The sequence below is a fragment of the Aotus nancymaae genome, unplaced genomic scaffold, assembly GCF_030222135.1.
Source record: "Aotus nancymaae isolate 86718 unplaced genomic scaffold, 86718_ANA_hifiasm-v0.15.2.pri h1tg000062l, whole genome shotgun sequence".
Lineage (NCBI taxonomy): Eukaryota > Metazoa > Chordata > Mammalia > Primates > Aotidae > Aotus > Aotus nancymaae.
Window position 1 is genome coordinate 31,879,511 of NW_026988476.1, and position 23,908 is coordinate 31,903,418.

The 23,908-nt window shown below is 39.8% G+C and overlaps 2 protein-coding genes across 20 annotated transcripts in view; one reads left to right on the forward strand and one right to left on the reverse strand.

The window, feature by feature from the left end:
• TMEM87A (transmembrane protein 87A) overlaps positions 1 to 15,171 on the reverse strand; it is a 57,699-nt gene extending 42,528 nt beyond the window's left edge. For 2 of the 7 annotated variants that reach the window (XM_064365945.1, XM_064365943.1), the window contains exons 1-6: positions 14,365 to 14,858; positions 13,202 to 13,262; positions 8,929 to 9,014; positions 4,065 to 4,178; positions 1,210 to 1,263; positions 1,060 to 1,104 (exon numbers count right to left, since the gene is read on the reverse strand). In XM_064365945.1, the coding sequence (XP_064222015.1) occupies positions 1,060 to 1,104; positions 1,210 to 1,263; positions 4,065 to 4,178; positions 8,929 to 9,014; positions 13,202 to 13,262; positions 14,365 to 14,508 (504 nt within the window). In that variant the 5' untranslated portion in view covers positions 14,509 to 14,858. Of the gene's footprint in view, positions 1 to 1,059; positions 1,105 to 1,209; positions 1,264 to 4,064; positions 4,179 to 8,928; positions 9,015 to 13,201; positions 13,263 to 14,364 lie in introns of all 7 variants that reach the window. The other 5 variants (XR_010338609.1, XM_064365944.1, XM_064365942.1 and 2 more) reach the window with 5 other exon arrangements.
• Positions 14,311 to 23,908, forward strand: part of LOC105710001 (neutral alpha-glucosidase C) — a 161,668-nt gene continuing 152,070 nt past the window's right edge. For 7 of the 13 annotated variants that reach the window (XR_010338604.1, XR_010338608.1, XR_010338605.1 and 4 more), the window contains exons 1-3: positions 14,579 to 15,616; positions 17,552 to 17,614; positions 19,945 to 20,053. Coding sequence is in view for 8 of the 13 variants with exons in the window: in XM_064365938.1 (XP_064222008.1) it covers positions 15,588 to 15,616; positions 17,552 to 17,614; positions 19,945 to 20,053 (201 nt within the window). In the remaining 5 variants the exon portion in view is untranslated. Of the gene's footprint in view, positions 15,617 to 17,551; positions 17,615 to 19,944; positions 20,054 to 23,908 lie in introns of all 13 variants that reach the window. The other 6 variants (XR_010338607.1, XM_064365936.1, XM_064365935.1 and 3 more) reach the window with 4 other exon arrangements.

Below are 23,908 nucleotides of genomic sequence, written 5' to 3' on the forward strand. Positions count from 1 at the left end.
TACAGAGACAGAAAATAGATTACTGATTGTCAGAGGCTGGGGGCAGGAGAAATGGGGAGTGACTGATAATGAGTATGGGGTTACATTTGGGGATGATTAAGAATTCTGGAATTAGATAGCAACTGGTAGTTGCACAACTTAAGAATACTAAAACCCACTAAATTACATGCTTTAAAAAAGTAACTTTTAGGCTGGGCGCAGTGGCTTATGCCTATAATCCTAGGACTCTGGGAGGCTGAAGTGAGATGATTACTTGACCCCAGGAGTTCTACACCAGCCTGGGCAACATGGTGAGACCCAATCTCTACAAAAAGTTTTTAAAAATTAGGCAGCCATGGTGGTATGTGTCTGTGGTCCCAGCTACTTGGGAGTCTTGAGCCCAGGAAGTTAAGGCTGCAGAGAGCCATGTTCACACCACTGTTCTCCAGCATAGGCAAGAGTGAGACCTTGCCTCAAAAAACAAAATGAAATAACTTTTGTAATATGTATATTATACCTAAATAAAATCATAAAATTAAAATCTTTAATCTGCTTTGTAAAAAACATAACCCAACATGGATGGATAACTATCATCTTTCCTCTAAATTTTTTACTCGCAATGTTTTGAGGAATTAGTCATTATGAATTTGAAAATGAAATAAGTATCCATACAATGAATATTTATGAAAATGTAAGGCATATTTATAGCTTTAGATCGTATTTCAATTTTCTAAGATCTCTTTCAATCACATTTTATCATAGATAATTTTAGATGAAGTTTAAAGGTTCTTATTTTTAATAAGTTTCTTCCTGTTTACAAATATTTATGGGCGGACAATTATAAAAGCAATATAGGTGTACAGCAGAAGATACAGAAATAGAGAAAACACAAAGAAAAAACTAAAAATCACTCATAACATCATCCAGAGACCCAACCGTTTTTAACATTTTGGTCTATAGCTTCCAGACTTAACTTTCTTTTCAAATGTTAGCACAATATGGAAGAACAATTTAAAAATACATGAATATAAGAAAACTAAAATATGTGTTCAATGCCTCAAATCCCCAAATGTTACTTACAGTTTTGTCTCCAGTAAAGGTAAGGTTTGTTCCATTCTCCTTAGCCTTTAAACAATAAAAAAAAAAATTAATTCAGAACTTCTAGTTTTTAGCTGCCCAAGTTTCTGTAGTTTTATTGCACTCTCAGAAATATATAATGAAAACAATTACCTCCTGTTTTTCTCCTAAAAGAGGCAGTCGATGCATAAAATCTCCAGAAAAGCTCTATAAAAGAAACACAAAACTAAAAAAATTAAAGGTCTGTAAATACTAGAAGAAAAGTGTAGCTCAAAATACAAAGAAATGGTTTAAACAGAACACTATACCCTAAGTAGTAAATATAATAACATAGCATCAGTAGACAAAACATTTCCAATTAACCACAAACAAGTGAATAAAACCCTGCTGGGAACTAGAAAATAGTATCAAAATAAAATGGCCATTCAGTTTTTCTATGAAAGTAATAAACATTTAAGAATGACAAAGCCTTAGATACAGGATGTATGCTTAGGATAGATGGATCTTAGATCATTTTCCCTCATTCTACAGATGAGTAAAATGTGGCTCAAAACTACAAAGTTTTATACAAAGTAGGATTTAAACCTAAAACTCTTGACGCTTAGGTCTGCTGTCGCTTCTACCACACTACACTTCATGTCTGTAATAAACTACACTAATTATTTTTCTTACCAGTTATCGGTAGATGAGGTATTCTCCTTCCTAATAAGATTGTGTAATTCAATCCTGTTACATTAGACTGGAGGAGAGGAAATCTTACCAACAAGCCAGACCCTGGAAAAATTATAGCACTTCTCAAAGTAGTGAGCCTCAGGCAACTAGATTTAACAGGTAGCTTTCCGTAATCAAATCCAACAAAGACCAATCAATCTTCCTAGTCTAAGGTATAAATTTGGAAAACCAACAGAAAACATACATACTACAGAATATCACACTGGTTCTAGCTTTTTCTTTCTGCCATTCTGTCACCATTTTAAAGCTATTTTCTTTTCCCTCCAAGACCATAAAACCTAAGTTATATTAAGAGCTGAACTCTTCCTTCAATTACTGATTACTTCATCTGCTTATCAATTACCAATTTTTTTTCTTTGAGACTGAGTTTCACTCTTGTCTCCCAGGCTGGAATGAAGTTGTAAGATCTCAGCTCACTACAACCTCCACCTACTGGGTTCAAGTGATTCTTACGCCTCAGCCTCCTGAGCAGCTGGGGTTATAGGTACCTGCCACCACACTCGGCTAATTTTTTTGTATTTTCAGTAGAGACGTGGTTTCACCATGTTGGCCAGGCTGGTCTCGAACTCCTGACCTCAGGTGATCCACCTGCCTCCTTGGCCTCCCAAAGTGCTGGGAGGCAGAGGTTGTAGTGAGGCAAGATCCACTGCACTCCAGTCTGGGCAATGAGAGCGAAACTCCATCTCAAAAAAAAAAAAAAAGGAAGGACAAGTAAAGATGATAACTACTTGTAACTATTTTCAACACATATAAAATGTTTCTATCAAAAAATTGGTATTAGATTACTATTTCTTTTTTTTTTTTTTTTTTTTTTTTTTTTTTGAGACGGAGTTTCGCTCTTGTTACCCAGGCTGGAGTGCAATGGCGCGATCTCGGCTCACCGCAACCTCCGCCTCCTGGGTTCAGGCAATTCTCCTGCCTCAGCCTCTCGAGTAGCTGGGATTACAGGCATGCCCCACCATGCCCAGCTAATTTTTTGTGTTAGGAGAGATGGGGTTTCACCATGTTGACCAGGATGGTCTCGATCTCTTGACCTCGTGATCCACCCGCCTCGGCCTCCCAAAGTGCTGGGATTACAGGCTTGAGCCACCGTGCCCGGCCTAGATTACTATTTCTAAGACAACAGAATTTCATATCAGAATCTCCACTTACCTGAGGTAAGCATGAAAAATGTAATTATTCACATCTTCTTCTTTCCACAAAATTAAGGTGTGAAATTGAGCCCTAAGATAGTGATGATATATACCCTTCTGATTTCAGATCTATGGCAGTAAAATGTAAAAATCCTGATTTTTCTGGGAACATATTAATTAGATAAGGTGACCAGAGAATTAAAAATGTGAGGTTTTAAATGTCCATCAACAGATAAATGGAAACACAATATGTGGAAATACATACAACAAAACATCATTCAGCCTTAAAAAGGGATGAAATTCTGATAATGCTACAACATGGATGAACCTTAAAAACATGATGCTAAGTCAAAGAAGTCACACAAAAAAGAACACAAGTTATATCATTCTACTTATATGAGGTATGTAGAATAGTCAAATTCATAGAAAGTAGAAGAGTGGTTCCTATGGACTTGGGGTTGGAGAATGGGGAATTATTATTTAATAGATATGAAGTCTGAGTTTGGGATGATGAAAGTACTACAGATGGGGCTTGGCTTGGGGGCTCACGCCTGTAATGCCAGCACTTTGGGAGGCCAAAGTGGGTGGATCACTCGAGGTCAGGAGTTCAAGACCAGCCTGACCAACATGGCGAAAACACAATAAGAATTAGTCAGGCATAATGGTGTGCACCTGTAGCCACAGCCACTTGGGAGGCTGAGGCGGGAGAATTGCTTGGACTCAGGAGGTGGAGGTTACAGTGAGCTGAGATAAAGCCACTGTACTCCAGCCTGAAGAACAGAGCAAGACTTCACCTCAGGGGGAAAAAAAAAGTACTGGAAATGGGTTGATGGCTGCACACCAATGTGAATATACTTAATGCCACGGTATTACACACTTAAAAATGGTTAAAATGGTAAGTTTTATGTAGCGTATATTTTACCACAATAAAAAAAATTGGCGGTTTGCTTTTTACACACAAAGGAAAGTACAACCTCTCTTTGATGAGATGAATATGTAAGTGGCTGACTATGTACCTATCAGAAGACGCTTCTAATTACTTCTACCAAAAGAAATACTTGAGTGGGAAGAGGATATAGCCAAAAATATAGACATTCCATTTTTCACTTACTCTATTTTCCTCCAACCACTTTTAAAGATTACCTGTGTTTTAAAGAGTTCACTGCAGTTCTGGAACAATTTTGATGATGTTTGATATTTCCCAGACAAGCCTCTTTTTTCCTTAAGTTTTTCCAAATATGACTCTACTTCTTCTGCCTGGAAAAACAGATAACACAGATCAGTTAGCTCACCTTTCAAAAATAAGATACTAAGAGCACAACAAATAGATCACCTGTAGTACAAATACAATTTTGAGTTTGCTATTTCAAAAATGAGCAGCATCAGATAAAGGCTCTACACAAAAGTATGTAAGAATCTAACATTATTAGACTCAAGTGTAATTCTAGTCTTTGGCTCACAATACATAGTTCTACTAAAAAGTCTGAGAAGACTGGGAAACTGCCAGCGTCTAGAGGATTTTGTCACATTAAACATATTTAAGCGTTTACCTGACTAAATTACCAACATCAACAAAAAGATATTCATGCTCATAAACTAAGATAGAACACAAAACTGTTCTAAGAATAGGACAATCTTTTAAAAAATACAAACAGGGCCAGGCGTGGTGGCTCATGCCTGTAATCCCAGCACTTGGGGAGGCAGAGGCGGGAGGATCACGAGGTCAAGAGATCAAGACCATCCTGGCCAACATGGTGAAGCCCCATCTCTACTAAAAAATACAAAAATTAGCTGGGCGTGGTGGCGCATGCCCGTAGTCCCAGCTACTCAGGAGGCGGAGGCAAGAGAATTGCTTGAACCCAGGAGGTGGAGACTGTAGTGAGCTGAGATTGTGCCACTGCACTCCAGCCTGGCACATGGTGACAGAACAAGACTCTGTCTCAAAAAAAAAAAAAATGCAAATAGGGAGACGGAAACAGAATGGGAAAGGTCTGAAAAATTCAACTCGGAATTGTATTTTTTTTAACTTTTATTTTAGGTTCAGGTACATAGGTGCAACTTTGTTATATAGGTAAACTCAACTCACAGGGGATTGTTGTTCAGATTATTTCATCACCCAGGTACTGCCTAGTATCCGACAGTTATTTTTTCTGATCGTCTCCCTCCTCCCACCCTCCACCCTCAAGTAGGCCCAGTATCTGTTGTTCTCCTCTTTGTGACCATGTGTTCTCAACATGTGATGTATCGCTTTCTGTTCCTGTATTAGTTTGCTAAGGATAAAGGCTTCCAGCTCCTTCTATGGTCTTGCAAAGAAAATCTCATTCTTTTCTATGACTGCATAGTCTGGCTGCACATGTACCACATTCTTTTTTATGGCTGCACATACACCACTTTTCATTTAGCCAGTTAACCACTGATGGGCATTTAGGTAGATTCCATGTCTTTGCTATTGTGAATAGTGCTGCAGTGAATATATGTGTGTATGTGTCTTTATGGTAGAATAATTTATATTACTTTGGATACATATCCAGTAATGGCATTGCTGGGTCAAATGGCAATTCTATTTTTAGCTCTTCGAGGAATTGCCACACTACTTTCCACAGTGGTTGAAATAATTTACACTCCCACTAACAATGTATAAGAATTCCCTTTTCTCTACAACCTTGCCAGCATTTGTTATTCTTCAGCTTTTTAGTAATAGCCATTCTGACTGATGTGGGACGGTATCTCATTGTGATTTTGATTTGCATTTTTCTAGTAATCAGTGATACCGAGCTTTTTTTCACATGCTTGTTGGCTGCATCTCTGTCTCCTTTTGAAAAGTGTCCGTTCATGTCCTTTGCCCACTTTTTAATGGGGTTCTTTTTTGCATATAAATTTAAGTTCCTTATAGAGGCTGGATATTAGACCTCCGTTGGAAGCATAGTTTCCAAATTTTTCTCCCATTCTGTAGGTTGTATGTTTACTCTGTTGATAGTTTCTTTTGTTATGCAGAAGCTCTTAAGTTTAATTAGATCCCATTTGTCAATTTTTGCTTTTGTTGCGATTGCTTTTGGCATCTTCATCATGAAATCTTTGCCACTTGCCATGTCCAGAATGGTACTGCCTAGGAGGTCTTCCAGGGTTTTTATAGTTTTCAGGTTTTATATTTAAGTCTTTAATCTATCTTGAGTTGATTTTTTAATATGGTGTGAGGAAGGGGTCCAGTTTCAATCTTTTCCGTATGGCCAGCACGCTATCCCATCACTATTTACTGAATAGGGAGTCCTTTCCCCATTGCTAGTTTTTGTCAGTTTTGTTAAATATCAGATGGTTATAGGTGTTCAGTCTTATTTCTGGGCTCTCTTCTCTGTTCCATTGGTCTTTGTGTCTGTTTTGGTACCAGTATGACAATGTTCTGGTTACTGTAGCCCTATAACATAGTTTGAAGTCAGGTAATATGATGCCTCCACCTTTGTTCTTTGAGCAATATATTTTCAATGCTCAAGTATTGTGGACTATGGCAATTCTCAAAAGTATGGTCGTTGAAGCCTTTCACAAGGTCTAGGTGGTCAAAACCATTTTCATGGCCGGGCGCAGTGGCTCACACCTGTAATCCCAGCAATTTGGGAGGCTAAGGTGGGTGGATCACCTGTGGTCAGGAGTTTGAGACCAGCCTGGCCAACATGGCCAAAACCCCGTCTCTACTAAAAACACAAAAATTAGCCAGGTGTGGTGGTGGACACATGTAATCCCAGCTACTGGGGAGGCTGAGGCAGGAACCCGGGAGGCAGACGTTGTGGTGAGTCGAGATCATGCCATTGCACTCCAGCCTGGGTGACACAGTGAGACTCTGTCTCAAACAAAACAAAACAAAAACTATTTTCATAGGCCGGGCACGGTGGCTCACGTCTGTAATCCCATCACTTTGGGAGGCTCAGGTGGGCGGATCACGAGGTCAGGAGTTCAAGACCAGACTGGCCAACATGGTAAAACCCCATCTCTACTAAAAAATAGAAAAATTAGCTGGGCATGGTGGCTCATGCCTGTAATCCCAGCTACTTGGGAGACTGAGGTAGGAGAATTGCTTGAACTGGGACCAGGGAGGCAGAGGTTGCAGTGAGCCAAGATAGTGCCAATGCATTCCAGCCTGGGCTACACAGCGAGACTCTATCTCAAAACAAACTATTTAATAGTAATAATAGTATGCTATTTGACTTGCAATGATATTATGAAAGCAATGGTGGGTAAAACTGCTGCCTCTTATCATGAACTAAGGCAGTGGCACTTAATTGTACTAGCAGTCATATTCTTCATAGACATTAACTGGCAATTTTTTAAAATGCCAGTTACTACATTAACTATAAACTACCATTATGTTACTATATTACTATAAACTACTATTACTCAGACTTGGTTATTTTAGAGATATTTCTCTGGAAACAGGCAATGGAGGGTGTCACCTCCAGAAAGATAACTGACATTATTAATTGCCAAAATAAAATTTGAGATTTCTAGCAAAAACTAGAATTTTGAATAACTTGTATCTGCTACATTGAGTTTAATGGCTTCCAAAACTTAAGAACCTAATAGTGAGATGAAGAGGGCAGGGGATAGTTATGAACAATGTAATTTTTAGCTAAATGTAAAATGAGTTAATATTTAGAAAATGTATATAATTCAGTCAACTACTATTTTCTAAATAACCAATAAATGATGCTACAAGATCATGCATGGGTAAAAGACACATTCATGGCCAGGCACGGTGGCCCACACTTGTAATCTCAGCACTTTGGGAGGCTGAGGTGGGTGGATCATGAGGTCAGGAGTTCAAGACCAGCTTGGCCAAGATGGTGAAACTCTGTGTCTACTAAAAATACAAAAATCAGCCAGGCATGGTGGCATATGCAATCCCAGCTACTCAGGAGGCTGAGGCAGAAGACTCACTTGGACCCGGGAGGTGGAGGTTGCAGTGAGCCGAAATCGTGCCACTGCACTCCAGCCTGGGTAACAAAGCAACACTCTGTCTAAAAAAAAAAAAAAAAAAAAGACACGTTCATACCAGTGGATTTTTTATTAGAGTTCATCAATATTTCAGATTCCACACTGCAACTAACCTTTAAAAACTCACACTTGTTAAATATTGGTATAGAATAAAAAAAGAATATTCTCAGTTATCTGAAAAGGCCATTAAAATACCATTCCTTTTCCCAACCATGTATCTGTATTAAGTTACATTTTCCACATGTACTTCAACCAAATTATTACAGCAGACTGAGTGAAGGAGGGGATGTAAGAATCCAGTAATCTTCTGTTATGCCAGATAGTAAACAAATTTACAAAAATGCAAAGCAATGCTACTCTGTGTGGTTTTTTTTTGAAAATTATATTAACATGTAAGTTTATTATTGCTACTTTAAAATAAATTAATAAATATTTTTATATTTTCTCAGTTATAATTTCTAATAGCATAACCCACATGCTCAAAGGCTTTCCTTTTTTTTTTTTTTTTTTTTTTTTTTTTTTTTGAGACAGAGTCTTACTCTGTTGCCAGGCTCCAGGCTGGAGTGCAGTGGGGCAATCTCGGCTCACTGTAACCTCCACCTCTCAGGTTCAAGCAATTCTCCTGCCTCAGCCTCCCAAGTAGCTGGGACTACAGGCGCATGCCACCACATCCAGGTAATTTTTTTATTTTTAGTAGGGATGGGGTTTCACCATGTTGGCCAGGATGATCTCGATCTCTTGACCCCATGATCTGCCCGCCTCAGCCTCCCAAAGTGCTGGGATTACAGGCATGAGCCACCAAGCCCGGCCAAAGCTTTCTGGTGTCTGCAATAATTTTTACAAATACAAGAGTTCTGAAACCAAAATGTTGGAGAATTGATGGTATGAAAATTGGGAAGCATGCATTCTAGTTTTAGCTCTCCTGCTCTATAGCTACACGATACTCTTTCCTCTAGGAAATTAAGAGACTGGAATTAGATAACCACTAAGGTCCAAGAAAAGTCTGAAATTTTATGTTCCTTACCTTGAAGTTATAGATTTCATTGTAACAATCAGCACTTTTCAGATACCAGGTTATATTCAAAGACACTTCACAAGGTTCTCCATCAACTACAAAAAAAGAAATCTTTGTGAACAAAAGATAATTTCCCAACAAAGCAGTTTTCCTAAACTGTTAACCTGCATCCTATTTATTTCCTACCCTAAACTGAGATACTCAAAGACCATCCTTTCTCCAAACATAATGTATTGAAATCATACATGCAAAAAAGAACTGGATATTCAGATAAAAGTATTGTTGTTTATAGAAAACCGGCAGGTAAGCAGTTTTAATTTCTTGAAACTATGGATCTATTTTTATGCCATAAAGTCATAGCTTCTGGATCTCTACTGGGAAAAACCTCGGTGTGATAAAGCAGTCCTAAATTAAAGCCAGTATATTATCATTTAAGTTTTTATTGAGCAGGCTGGGTATGATAGCTCACAACTATAACCCCAAAACTTTGGGAGGCCAAGGCAAGGTGATTGCTTGAGCTCAGGAGTTCAAGACCACCCTAGGCAACATAGTGAGAACTCATCTTTACAAAAAATGCTTAAAAAGCTAGGCGTGGTGGCACATACTTGTAGTCCCAGCTACTCAGGGGAGGGAAACAGGAGGATCACTTGAGCCCAGGAGGTCAAGTCTGCAGTGAGCTATACAGTCCCACTGTACTCTAGCCTGGGCGACAAAGCAAGACCCTGTCTCAAAAAATATAAATAAATAAATATTGAGTAGAGCACAAGTATACAAAGGTATAACAGCACACTGTTAGGCCAAAGAGAGAAACGAGTAGAAACAAATTATTAAAAACCAAAATGCTGGGTGCGGTGGCTCACACTCGTAATCCCAGCACTTTGGGAGGCTGAGGCAGGTGGATAACAAGGTCAGGAGTTCAAGACCAGCCTGAGCAACATGGTGAAACCCCATCTTTATTAAAGATACAAAAATTAGCCAGGTGTGGTGGTACGTGCTTGTAATCCCATTTACTCAGGAGGCTGAGGCAGGAGAATCACTTCAGCCCTGGAGGCAGAGGTTGCAGTGAGCCAGGATTGTGCCACTGCACTCCAGACTGGGCAACAGAGCGAGACTCCATCTCAAAAAAAAAAAAAAAAAATCCCTTCAAAAGGTAGTTGGAGAGATAAAGAATAACATTAGAAATGCATGTCACAGGGCAATATTCATAAATGTTGAATGGTGTTAAATGATGATATACATAATACTTCCATTGACAGCAAAATTCGTATCTTGGACCTTGAAAGATATCAAGATAGAACAGAAAGAGCAATGAACGAAAAGTAAACATGGCTGCGGAAGGTAGAAACAGCAAAAGCAAAGGTAAGAGTATCAGAATTTTTTTTCAAAGCCTACTTTAAAAGAGGCTTCAAGGAACCTCATGTTATCATGGAAGCTTCATAAAACTCAATAAACACAGTTTGGAACACAGCAGTCTAATGGATCAAGACATTATTCTGAAGACTTGGGAAGGTAAATCTGACTATATGACTGATTAGCTGGAGGAGTCAGTATTCGCTTTTATCTCTGATTCTAGCTATGGAAGGAAAAAAATACTAAAGACTCCCTACTTTATACAAATGTAACAAAAATAAACATGACTGCATCTAGGAATCTACTTTTGGTTCATAACAAAAGAAACAACCTAATTATAAACTTCCTTTTTTCTTTCTTTTAAACTGTTTTCTCAAACTAATTTTTAAATGACCAATACATTTTCAAAGGACTCTATTAGAATGTTAAAAAATCTGACCCGTCATCAGAGTAATGCAAAGCAAAAAAAAAAAAAAAAAAAATCTGACCCGTTGGATAGAATTTAAGGAAATGATAAAAAGGATATGGAAATTGGGCTATGAACTATTCAGAAAAATCCATACAGAGAAAAGATTAACTAATTAAAAGCCAGTAAGAACACAACCCCTAAACAGGAGACTTGTCAGGAAATTTGGCTGCAAAAATACTGCTGTTTATGTTAAAAGACAACATTTAGAACTTTAAATGAAAGGCTCTAAGAGACAATAAAAATGGTCCCAGCTATTCCATGGGAAGCTATATACCATCACCAAAAAAGTACAAAATCAAAGACAACTGCTAAATATGAGAAAGCACAGAAGTAACAAAGAAAAAGAGAATGTAAATTTTAAAGTGCCTCAGGCCGGGCACGGTGGTTCACACCTGTAATGCCAGAAATTTGGGAAGCCGAGGCAGGTAGATTAATTGAGGTCAGAAGTTCAAGATCAGCCTGGCCAATACGGTGAAACCCCACCTCTACTAAAAATACAAAAATTAGCCAGGTATGGTGGCACACGTCTATAGTCCCAGTCACTCTGGAGGCTGAAGCAGGAGAATTGCTTAAACCTGAGAGGCGAAGGTTGCAGTGACCCAAGATCGCGCCACTGTACTCTAGCCTGGGCGTTGCAGCAAGACTCCCCCAAAAAACAACAAAAAAATGAAGTGCCTCAAATCCTCCAAAAACAATGAAATATAAACACTTCGAAATAGGCAGTTGGGGCCGGGGATGGCGGCTCACGCCTGTAATCCCAGCTACTCGGGAGGCTGAGGCAGTAGAATCACTGGAACCTGGGAGGCGAAGGTTGCATTGAGCCAAGATCACACCACCACATTCCAGCCTGGGTGACAGAGAGAGACTCCCATCTCAAAAAACATAAATAAATAAAATAAAATGCAGTTGGTTTAATTTGACAAAACACTGTTAGATCAAACTACAAGTGAAAAAAAGACCGGACCTAATAAAAGAATAGAGCAGCAAACAGGCTGTCACGCTATTCCAAAAGATAACGGTTACGAGGTTACCTAGGTTACCTATTAAACCAATCTCACAAGGCCACTGTCAAGAGTAGATTTGATCTAAATCAAATGTAAGTCATTGGTCAGGAGATTATATATTCATGGACATAGTATATTCTTCAGAGAAATTCTATCTGCTGCTTTCACTTCCACTAGAATGCAAACTCAATGAGGAAAGAACATTTTTCTATCACTTCCCTGCTATGTAATAAGTAATTAATAAACCCTTACTTGAAACAATTGAAAGAATAAAATCATCCAACTATGACTTACTATTTTGCAATTTCGTGAAGAGAGTATGCATAGAATCACACGTTGAACATCCAGATTTTTATCCCTCATCTAGAAATAAAGCTGTCCATGATTGATCATTCTCTAAATTAAAGCCAGTTTCAGAACTAAAAGGAGAACTAAAAGGAAGCTTTTATTTAACAGACGATGGGATACTTTAGATTCAGACACAGTCATTTTTCCACTAGACAAACTAGTTTTGTTCTACATAATCCCTGTTTCCTGATAATATCTCAGCTTCCTCCTCTGAGGCAGTAAAATACTCCTTTTGCAAATACAAAATCTACTAAATAAATCACTTCACAGCCAATGGCCTGACAAAGCTAGGTCATGTTTTCAGTAAACATTTAACAAGCTCACAAGAGTAAAACCTCTTTAGTCTACACAGAACAGAGTCAAACAGCCATGCAGGGAATCACCCAACTTTATCACAGTCAAGCACTGTATAACATTTCGGTACATGAAAGACTACAAATACAATGGAAGTCCTATAAAACTGTAATATCGTATTTGTACTCTACTTTTCTATGTTTACAAATACGTATATCTACATTTTAGATATACAAAACTTACCATTGTTTTACAACCACCTCCAGTATTCAGTAGAGTAACATATTATACAGGTCTGTAGCCTAGGAGCAACAGGCTGTACCATATAGACTAGGTGTGTAGTACCATCCAGTTTTTTCTCTATGATGTTTGCACAATGACAAAATCACCTAAGGATGCTTTTCTCAGAATGTATCAACTGTAAATGTAATTCAACTGAGATGTGATTGAATATATTCAATGTAATATATACATCATATATGTTAATATGTACATTATATGTTTTCACTTACTGAATATATTATATATTATATATAACATATATGCTAATATATAATGTATACATAGTGTATATGTATGCAGTGTAAACACCAGAAAAATGAGAAGAAAATAAAGTTCACACGAGTATTTTGAAGATGATTCGGTGAAAGAACTTTAGTTATACTAAAAATATTTATACCTAGATAATGCCATATTATTAGATGTCAGAACTAAGGAAATTTAAAAATTTAGGTAATTTAAAACTTTCGGTAATTTAAAAATTTGCCTATAAATTTTTAAAATTCAAATTAAAACTTCATGAAATTCAAAAACTCACATTTCAGGAAGATAGTGGTATTTCTGAAGAGGATCTTTCCAAAACTAAAATAATTTTTCCCCTGCAAAGATACAGGAAAGATAATTAGCCTCAGATGGCTTCAATTCCCAAGGCATAATGTAACTACCTAAGGCTGCTAGAAATCCCAACTTCACTTAAATGTTTATGGGATGTAACCCTTAATCAGTTCGTTCCCTTTACTCACCAATCACTGCCCAGAATAACCAACCATTTTTTCAAATGAACTATTCTATATGCAGATAACTAGAGTTTTATTTTCAAATCTAAAAAGACTTATCAACCATTTTAGTGTCAAGTAAAAACCTAATTGAAAATCTGAAAAATCTTCACCAATGAACAAAAGGTATGTTTGCCACATATAAAAGCCCAAATAAGATTTGGACATTACAATCAGTGAGCACAGCAGAATGAAACAAAAAGGCCAATGTAGGTTTAATGGGAGTAACGCTTTTCAGCATTTCCTCCTTGCATCTGGTTTTTGCCTGTTCACAGGACTATACCTGTTACTGAAATAAGATTTAAAATGGGTACGGGGCAGAAAGGTTGAATCCATATAGCTAATTGTCCAAATAAAAGACTAGCCTTACCACATTATATTTTAAGTGCCATTTCTTGTGTTTTAACCATTCCATGTTAAAATACATTTTTTAAGTCTCTACGGTTTCTTAGAATAGCCATTTCAAAGTTGAAGCGAAGTCGAACCATCTCGTAAGGAGAATTACAGGGACCAAAGAAGTGCAGAGAGAAAAAAAGAAACGAATACTCCTATTTACATATCTCTCTTATCGAACCCGGGATTACAGGATTCTGTGAAACCTAATCCAAAAGATAAACCACTCTCCGTCTGTACCTCGAGTTTACATCTCAAGGCAGGCACTGAAAGTTCTGCTTTTCTGAGGAGAAACCGCTCCACCACTCCTTTCTGTTACTGAAGTGGCCCTGATATTCCCTCTAGCCTAACCACAGAAGTGTGCGGCTTTCCGTTCCAGGTAGGTGGGTCCCAGATGGCCAACGACACAGACCTTCCCGGCAACCCCACCCCTTTTGAAAAGACTTTTGCGGAACCTTCATGGACCCCTTGGGCCGCCGTAGCCCCACCCCTTGCTCCTCTAGGTTCAGACGCCAGTGAAGTGAATACTCACGGACGGTATCGGAATGTGCCATTTGGACCGGTCGGCAGCAGCCACCGGTGACGGTCCCGCACTGAAAAGCGACAGTGGGGACGGCTGAGCTCCGAGAAGCAGAAGAATGACAGGCAACACCTGAAGCCACGCAGCCGCCGCCATCTTCACAGCCGTTGCGTGCCTACCGAAAGCATTTCACCTTCTTCCGGTTCGTCCCGCCTTCTTCCGGCTCTGCTCTCAGGGCGGGATTATCCGGGTCCTGGAAACCTCGCGGTTTTTGTTTGCTGTGTGAACTAGCGACCCCTCCCTCACACAGTCTGCGCCGTGAGACTTTGGACCTACAGCGCAGGCGTCGTCCCTTTGGAATCTGGTCAGCTGGGTTAGGGAGATCACCAGATGCCATCCTGTGTTGGGTCTTTTCTTTCTCCCGAACCTTAAAGGGTTGGGGGACCAGGCAGGCACCCCGTGCGGGAGTTGTCTCTCTACTTCTCCCGCTTGCCCCAGCCCCTCATCCCTTCTAAGTCTGTCAGACTTTGGGGCCAGAAAGTCTGGAAAAGCTCTACGTCTGGCTACCCAATTGGCATCTAGTAGTCAGTTCTCCGGTTTGAGTGGTATTTAAGTAAAGGCTGGAATTCAGCGGTGGTGGAGTACACGCGATTCCTAGACTGGGTAGTGTACCTTCGAAGACACCTTCCAGTCCTGAGGAGTACGATGCTGCAGTAGAATCTGGCCGGTGACCTAAACTCCAGCAAAGACTGGGCCGACACTTCTCCTTCTTCACCGAAAACTGGTACAGAGAGGGTCAGTTTTCAAAATCCGCGGCGTGACCCCGCCACTGAGATAGACCTGCAGATGCTTCGTCCCAATCAGGGAGGCCGTCTCGGCATTTCCCGGTTCTCACGCTCTTGATTTTTACCCTCTAGGGTTTATTGCGTACCCGCCCTCACCACCGCACTGACAGTTTCAGTTCCTTACAAAAGCACTTTCCTCCTCAGCCACCCATAATCAAGACAAATTTGCCAAATAAGTCATTGTAGAAACTCTAGTTTGGGCCTGAAAAATTCCAGGAGCAAGGCTTACGGTCTGCCACTCCATGAGAATCTGGAGGGGGATTCCCTTCCCAGAAACTTGACGGTGAAGTGCTGGTTGTAATTTTAGAAAGACAGCTAACTGGCTTTTTAAAAAGATCGCCCAGAGCCTTGGCCTAAGAGCTGGGAGCTGTTTGGAGTGATAGAGAAGTCATGGAAGCAGCTGAGAAGGAGGAAATCAGGTAAAGGCCAAGTGCTTCTGCAGTGACTGACCCCAGGGTCTCCAGAAACAGGGGGTAGTACCTGAAAACATGTTGGCTTTGAAGATTTCATTGATTTTTTTTTTTAATTGCACTTCTTATTTGCATTTTTGGTATTTGCTCACCTTTATCTTTTCTCTCAATTTGCAGGGAGTTAGTTGATATTAATAGCCTCTCATAAAATACTTTCAGGATGGTTAAATAGGCCAGGTGCAGTGGCTTACGTAATCCCACAGCATTTTGGGATGCCAAGGCGGGAGAATCACTTGAGTCCAGGAGTTCGAGACCAACCTGGGCAATCTAGGGAGACCCCCTCCCCTGCTGGCCCTCCCCCACAACCCCTGTCTCTACACACACAAAAAAAATGCTGGGACTGGTGGCACACACCTATAGTCCCAGCTACTTAGGAGACCAGTGGAGGACTCCTTGAGACCAGGAGTGAGCTGTGATCTTGCCACTGCACTCCAGCTTGGGCAATAAAGTGAGACCCTGTCTCCAAAAAAAAGGATGGTTAAATAACATTAACAGTGGAAAAGTTGCAGTGTGAACTCTTAACACATGAATTTCAGGCTTGTTGCTTTCCAAGTTCAACTATAACCACCTCTTTCTATATCATCCCAGAGTTAACTCTTCAAAGCTGGAAAGAGGAAACACAAGATTCTCCAATCTTCGTGCACTTGATTAAAATAAACTGGGCTGAGTTGCTCATACTTGTAATCCCAGCACTTTGGGAGGCCTAGGTGTGTGGATTGCTTGAGCCTGGGAGTTCAAGACCAGCCTGGGCAACATAGTGAATCCCTGTCTCTACAAAAAAAAAGTTTTTAATTAGCCAGATGTGGTGATGTGGCCCTGTAGTCCCAGCTACTTAGGAGGCTGAGGTGGTAGGATAGCTTGAGCCCAGGAGGCGGAGGTTGCAGTGAGCTGAGATCATGCCACTTTACTTCAACCTAGGTGGGAAAGCAAGATCCTGTCTCAAAAATACTTTTAAAGTAAAATAAACTGACAAAGACTGAGTTCAATGAAGGTTAAACAGTTTTTTAGTATGACCAAGTGTATCTGCCTAGGCTTGTTTTTTTCATCTGTTGTGTTCAGTCATAGCTTTCTACATAATCATGAACATGCTGACTACAGATGCAGTCACAGCAGTGCCTGAAAACCAGTGTTATTTTTTTCTGCTTATAATCCGTAGTTGTTTTAATCAGATAGAAGGTAGTTTAAATACTTGTACTCAAACTACGGTATACATACATCTTGTTCATGTTTTAGTCCAGAAACAGCTCTTCCGGAAACTTGGTTTTAAAAAACTTTGGACCCTAGATTGTCACCTTATCCTAAAAAGCAAGAGATTTCCCCTCCACATCTGTTCTGTTCTTATTCTAGCACCTTGCACCTCTATTAAAGCATTTGTCAGCTTGTATTATTATTGCTAGTAAAACCCTTACAGACAGCTTGAACACTGTCCGTTATCTTCCCCAGAGCCTACAACCCAGGAAGAATATTCTGAAAATATTTTTTTAAATAAATCAGTCAGTGGGCTGTGGTTGTTAGTTTGTCTGGTTGGTTGGTGTTGGTTTGTTTGGTTTGGTTTTGCTCCTTCAGGTTTTACTTTTGCAGTCATAGCCTTCAGTACTATTTCCAAAAAATATGTCCTCATAAGTGACAGTGCTCTTTTCCCATTACTTTCAGAGTAATCCCAGAACTTGATGTTTTGTTGTTTACCTCAGAGGATTTACAAAAGGTTATTGTTCTGCAACATAATGTGCTATTATGTTATACTATGGCCGTGACACAGTTTTGCTTTGCAGAATAGACTCCAAAAGTTTATTTTGCATGTTCATACTATAGTTAGAGAAGGTACAAAAATTGGACTCACAAACCCTGTGTAAAATAAATTTCTCAAAATGTCTTTTTATTTAGTGTCAAAGATGAAGCTGTGGATAAAAACATTTTCAGAGATTGCAACAGGATCGCATTTTACAGGTAAGGAAAATAAATATAGTACCTACATGAAAATATTACTGACAATATTTCAAAATTGATGCTTAGTAAATTTTTGAGAACTGATAGACTTTCCAAAGAAAGGATAATTAAATAATTAAGGAAATCATCAGGAGACTCACTTTTAACCTTATACATTTACTCCTGAAGTATTTAAATTTTTCAGTAAACAGCTATTTTATTTTAAAAGCCAAAATAGTTTTAAACTAGTTTTTAAATTTTGACACTTTGAATAGATAACACTTTTACATGGTTCAAAAATAATATAAAGAAGTATACATTGAAAAATGTTACTTCCACTCAGTCCTCATCTTGTTCCAAGTAACCGAATTTATTCATTTTTTATTTATGCTTCTAGTATTTCTTTTTGTGAATACATGTATTTTTATATTATTCCCTCTTTTTTTTTTATCACCCCTTTCTTATACCAAATAGGTTTTTTTTTTCCTGCTACATAGTTTGTTCTGAGGAGCAATTCATATGAGTACATGGAGATTGTTTCCTCTTTTTTTTTTTTTTTTTGAAACGGAGTTTCGCTCTTGTTCCCCAGGCTGGAGTGCAATGGCGCGATCTCGGCTTACCACAACCTCCACCTCCTGGGTTCAGGCAATTCTCCTGCCTCAGCCTCCTAAGTAGCTGGGATTACAGGCACGCGCCACCATGCCCAGCTAATTTTTTGTATTTTTAGTAGAGACGGGGTTTCACCATGTTGACCAGGATGGTCTCGATCTCTTGACCTTGTGATCCACCCGCCTCGGCCTCCCAAAGTGCTGGAATTACAGGCGTGAGCCACCGCTCCCGGCGACTGTTTCCTCTTTTTACAGCTGCATAATATTCCATTGGGTAGATGTACTATTAATATAATTTATTCAGTCTGTCTCTTATTGCTAGGCCCTTGGGTTGTTTTTAATCTATTGCTAAAATAACACTACCGCAATGAAGAGCTATACATAGGTCATTTTCTACACATGGAGGTGTATTTATAGGATACATTTCTAAAAGTGAGATTACTGGGTCAAAGAGTAAATGCATTTGAAATGTGTTAACTATTACCAGATTTCCCTCCATAGGAATTATACCATTTGTACTCCTATCACCATTATATAAGATGGCCTGGCCGGGTGTGGTCACTCACGCCTGTAATCCCAGCACTTTGGGAGGCCAAGACAGGCGGATCATCTGAGGTCGGAAGTTTGAGACCAGCCCGACCAACATGGAGAAATTGCGTCTCTACTAAAAATACAAAATTAACCGGGCGTGGTGGCCCATGCCTATAATCCCAGCTACTCAGGACACCGAGGCAGAAGAATTGCTTGAACCCGGGAGGTGGAGGTTGCGGTGAGCTGAGATCTCACCATTGCACTCCAGCCTGGGCAGCAAAAGTGAAACTCCATCTCAAAAAAAAAAAATTGCCTGTTTCTCCAGGGCTGCAAAAAATACATCTTTAAAATCTTCATTTTAAAAAAATGTCTTCCTTTATGTGATCTTGAAACTGAAATCATCAACAATTATCTAGTGTAGGTTTCTTTTTTTTTGGAGATGGAGTTTTGCTCTTGTTGCCCAGGCTGGAGTGCAATGGCGCAATCTCAACTCACCGCAACCTCCACCTCCTGGGTCCAAGTGATTCTCCTGCCTCAGCCTCCCAAGTAGCTGGTATTACAGGCATGCACCACCACACCTGACTAATTTTGTATTTTTAGTAGAGACGGGGTTTCTTCATGTTGGTCAGGATAGTCTCAAACTCCAAACCTCAGGTGATCTGCCCACCTCAGCCTCCCAAAGTGTTGGTATTACAGGCGTGAGCCACTGCACCCAGCTAGTATAGCTTTCTAATGTATTCACTCTCTGTTCTATAGGAAGAAAAGCATATTATTTTAATTCTGAACAGATATCTAGAGAGAAGTCTACAGTGAATGCCTGGTAACCTTGTTAAACCACTAGATTATATTGAATTCCCACTACAAATTGTTGAGTTTCTATTAAAGTCCATTTTATGGAAAGAGGGAAGGAAATTAACAAGCTCACAAATGTCATCTATGAAAATTGCCCCACCGTCTCAGTAAAGGAGACAAGATGTCATCCTTGAGCAATGTTAAATTAATCACTTTTATTAGTTTTCTTACTAATACTCATCTTATTAGCACTCTAATAATAAAGTTTCTGATTAGTACTTTATTGTAGTACTAGTACTGTTTGTGCCCTGAAATTCACTGAATATCATGGTGAATTTTAATGACTTCCACATAATACAGTCTGTTAGATATTGACAATCACAAACAATTATCAAACATCTGTATACTTTGTATCTATAGGCGTCAGAAACAGTGGCTTTCCAAGAAGTCCACCTATCAGGTATTGCTAGACTCAGTCACAACAGTTGAAGACAGCACCAGGTTCCAAATCATCAATGAAGCAAGTAAGGTGAGATGGAAGTATTTTCTACAGAGAATAATTTGTGTCTGTATTTATTGGGGCTGAATGAAGTAAATTTCCACAAAAGCCAATTAAAGCTATGTGTGCTTCAAAAATAAACCTCATTAGAACAGGAATATTGGCCTTTTAGTGATTAGTGGCTCACACCTGTAATCCCAACACTCTGGGAGGCAGTGTCGAGCAGATTGCTTGAGCCCAGGAGTTTGAGGACAGCCTGGGCAACACGGCAAAACCTATCTCTACAAAAAGTACGAAAAATTAGCCAGGCACAGTGGTACATGCTTGTAGTCCCAGCTACTTGGGAGGCTGAGGTGGGTGAATCTCCTGAGCCCGGGAGGTCAAGGCTGCAGTGAGCCGTGATAGGGCCACTGCACTCCAGCCTGGGTGACACAGTGAGACCCTCTCTCAAAAAAGGAAAAAGAAAGAAAATGAATGTCATCTTTTTATATCTATACTAATAATACTATAATAGATATATGAATATAAGTTTATATTGCCTGTGTATCAGATGTTTTCCTAAATGTTTTACAAATGTTATTTCCTTTAAATTAGTCTTCATAACACATCTAAGAGGTACATTATGTTATCCCCAATTTTCAGATAAGAAAAATGAAGTCTAGAAAATCACTTGTCCAAAGTCTCATATTTAGTAACCAAAATTTTCTCCTGCATCTGTCAGACACTTACCACTCACATGCTTTCTAACACTATTACACAGTGCACATGCAGCCTGAGCAAGGTACAAATTCAGGGTATGTCCAAATCTCAAAACGCAGGTGAGCTAGGGGAATGGGACAGGCAAAGGGACTATGCAATTGAAAGCCTAAGTAACAAGTGTTCCGTTACCTGAGCTGCTTCACTAGTAGGTTACCATAGTTAATGCCTTCTGAGAGGGTTAAAGAAGTATATCTTAAGTGCTTTATCTCACCTGTGAAGTTGTCATGTTACTTTAGATGGGCCAGTCATAGAAGAAGCACTATGGGCTGTGCTAGGAACTGTGACTGTGCACCACTACCTGATGCCCTCAACCTAACCCTCACTTCCAGATCCTCCCTGCATTCTAAAGGCATCCTAAGTTTCTAAGACCTCTCAGACCAATCTGACTTAACTGGTGATTCATATCACTGAAAGACAGTTAAGGCCATCAGGTCTGGGTCCCCTAGCTGCTTGGATAATAACTGTACCAACTCACAAACAAGTCCTGAGTCTGGGAAGCTGATGTTTATGGCAAAGCTGTGAACTGTGTGACTACCATAGTTTCTGCCCTGCAGCGCTGTACTAAGGAAACACATCACAGAATACAGAACAAAACCTGCCCTGCATTAGTGTGTTCTCCATAATATTTGTAAGGCTAATGTAGAAATGGGTCCCAACTTTATTCCCAGACAGAAAGAGCAACTGTGCAGTGAGGAAAACTACCTTCATTATGGAGTTATAGAGATTTTAGTCATATGGAGTCCTCTTCCATAACTTTCTTGCCCAAATTTAAAATATGAGCTAGAATCATATCAACAGTTCTGTGTTCTCTATCCCCATTCTCTGTCCTCAACTTCTACAACATAGTTATCGTGACAGTGCACTTAGTTCATCTCTCTTAGCTGCACAGATGAGGCAGTTAGCCTTTCTCCAAAACTTAGTGCTGATTCTTACACCACCCACTTTTCTGGAGGTATTTGCCCCCTGCCTAATATCTTTGTTACATTTGAGTTCTCAGCTCATGGTACCCCCAAAGCCATAGGTTCTCTAATCTCTAATGCTGATTCAGGTCTCCCTTTATATCCAAATATATATATCTCTCTCTCACTTTATATCCATAATACATACATATATATATATATGTGTGTGTGTGTGTGTATATACACACATTTGTTACATAGTTACACACATGCCATGGTGGTCTGCTGCATCCATCACCCCATCATCTACATTAGGTATTTCTCCTAATGTTTTCCCTCCCCTAGCCTTGCACCCCCTGACAGGCCCCAAGTGTGATATTCCCCTCCCTGTGTCCATGTATTCTCATTGTTCATCTCCCACTTATGAGTGAGAACATGCGGCATTCAGTTTTCTGTTTTTGTGTTAGTTTGCTGAGAATGATGGTTTCTAGCTTCATCTATGTCCCTGCAAAGGATATGAATTCATCCTTTTTTATGGCTGCATAGTATTCCATGGTATATATGAGCCACATTTTCTTTATCCAGTCTATCACTGATGGTCATTTGGGTTGGTTCCAAGTTTATAATGTTTTTTATATATCCTTTTGTAGCCTAGTTTGATAGCTGTTCATGGAAAAAAAATGGGGCAGCACTAATTTCCTTCTGGAGAGCCAACCACTGTTTGCATGTGGTCTCATAGCCTGACATCCAGTCAAACCCCTGTTTTCAGGGTCATCAGAAACAGCTGGCTCCAGGAACTGCATTAAGTCCACCAGAGCCCTTCTAGGAGTCTTTAGGCCTTGACCAGATGTCAAGAATCTTCCTGTCTCATTTTTCTTGTCATTCTCTCATTTTCCTTCTTGTTTCCATGGTGTCTAACCTGAGAGACTTGTAGTTGTCCATGGTCAGGGCAAGAATCCCTACCCATCCTTGAGGATGCCTAGTATGTTGAGCACCTGGTCATGAAGACATGTGCTGAGGCAAAGTAAATGAGGCAGAATCACCCTGAATATCAGTGGTGAGTGAAAATGAAAATTCTCAACACAGTGTGATACCAGTTTGTGGTGGACACCCACATATGCCATTTTACATTACTGTAGATCAGTTTCTCTTTTTGGATCCTGAAAATGTAAGAGACAGTACTGTTCAGGTCAGGTGCCAGGACCAGAGCCCAGAAACTGGATGCCTTCAAAGGCAAAGAAACCACAGTTCAGGAGGAGCCACAGGATCTTAGCACAAGACAGCCCCTGACTCAGAAGGAAGCTGAGGAACCTGATAAACAAGGACAAAGTATCTGGAACATCAGCAACATAGCTCCCAAGAGTGAGAACTTTGAGGACCTCTTGGAACAGACTTCATGCTCAGGTATTAGAAGTACTGGAACCACATAGGGAATCTGCATGCACTAATCTCAGGCAAATGTATGCAAATATATATTTCGGGAGATCACCCTGAAATTCTGGACTGAACTCCATTTTAATGTCCTCTTTGTCACGTGGTGTTGAGATGACTAGTAGGTACGTAAGGTTTCATGCCCTCTGTCAGTCTGATAGGGACAACAGAGATGATGGTGATTGCTAACTTTGCCTGTATCTTGTATGCAGCTCATTGCATAGTGAAAGAGCCTCTATTAGGCTGGCTGTAGTGGCTCACACCTATAATTCCAGCACTTTAGGAGGCCAAAGAAGGCAGATCACTTGAGGCCAGGAGTTCGAGACCAACCATGGCCAACATGGCAAAACCCTGTCTCTACTAAAAATCTAAAAATTACCCGGGCATGCCTGTAATCCCAGCTGCTCCAAAGGCTGAGACATGAGAATCGCTTGACCCTGGGAGGCAGAGGTTGCACTGAGCCAAGATTGTGCCACTGAACTGCAGCCTGGGCAACACAGTAAGACATTGTCCAAAAAAACCTGACCTAAAATATGGCAAAGACAGCATGGAAAAAGAAAATTACAGAATAACTTACTTATGAATATAAATGTAAAAATCATGAAGGCTGTACTAATATAATAACGTGAATCCTTCAGGGTAGTAGGATATTGTAGCCAAGAGGTTATATGTATGCATTGATTTAATTACCAAACTGCAAAAGTCTTGAGTAACAGTCTCTTTTCAATTCCTGTTTAGGCAGGTACAGTGGCTCATGCCTGTAGTCCCAGCATTTTGGGAGGCCAAGGCAGATGGA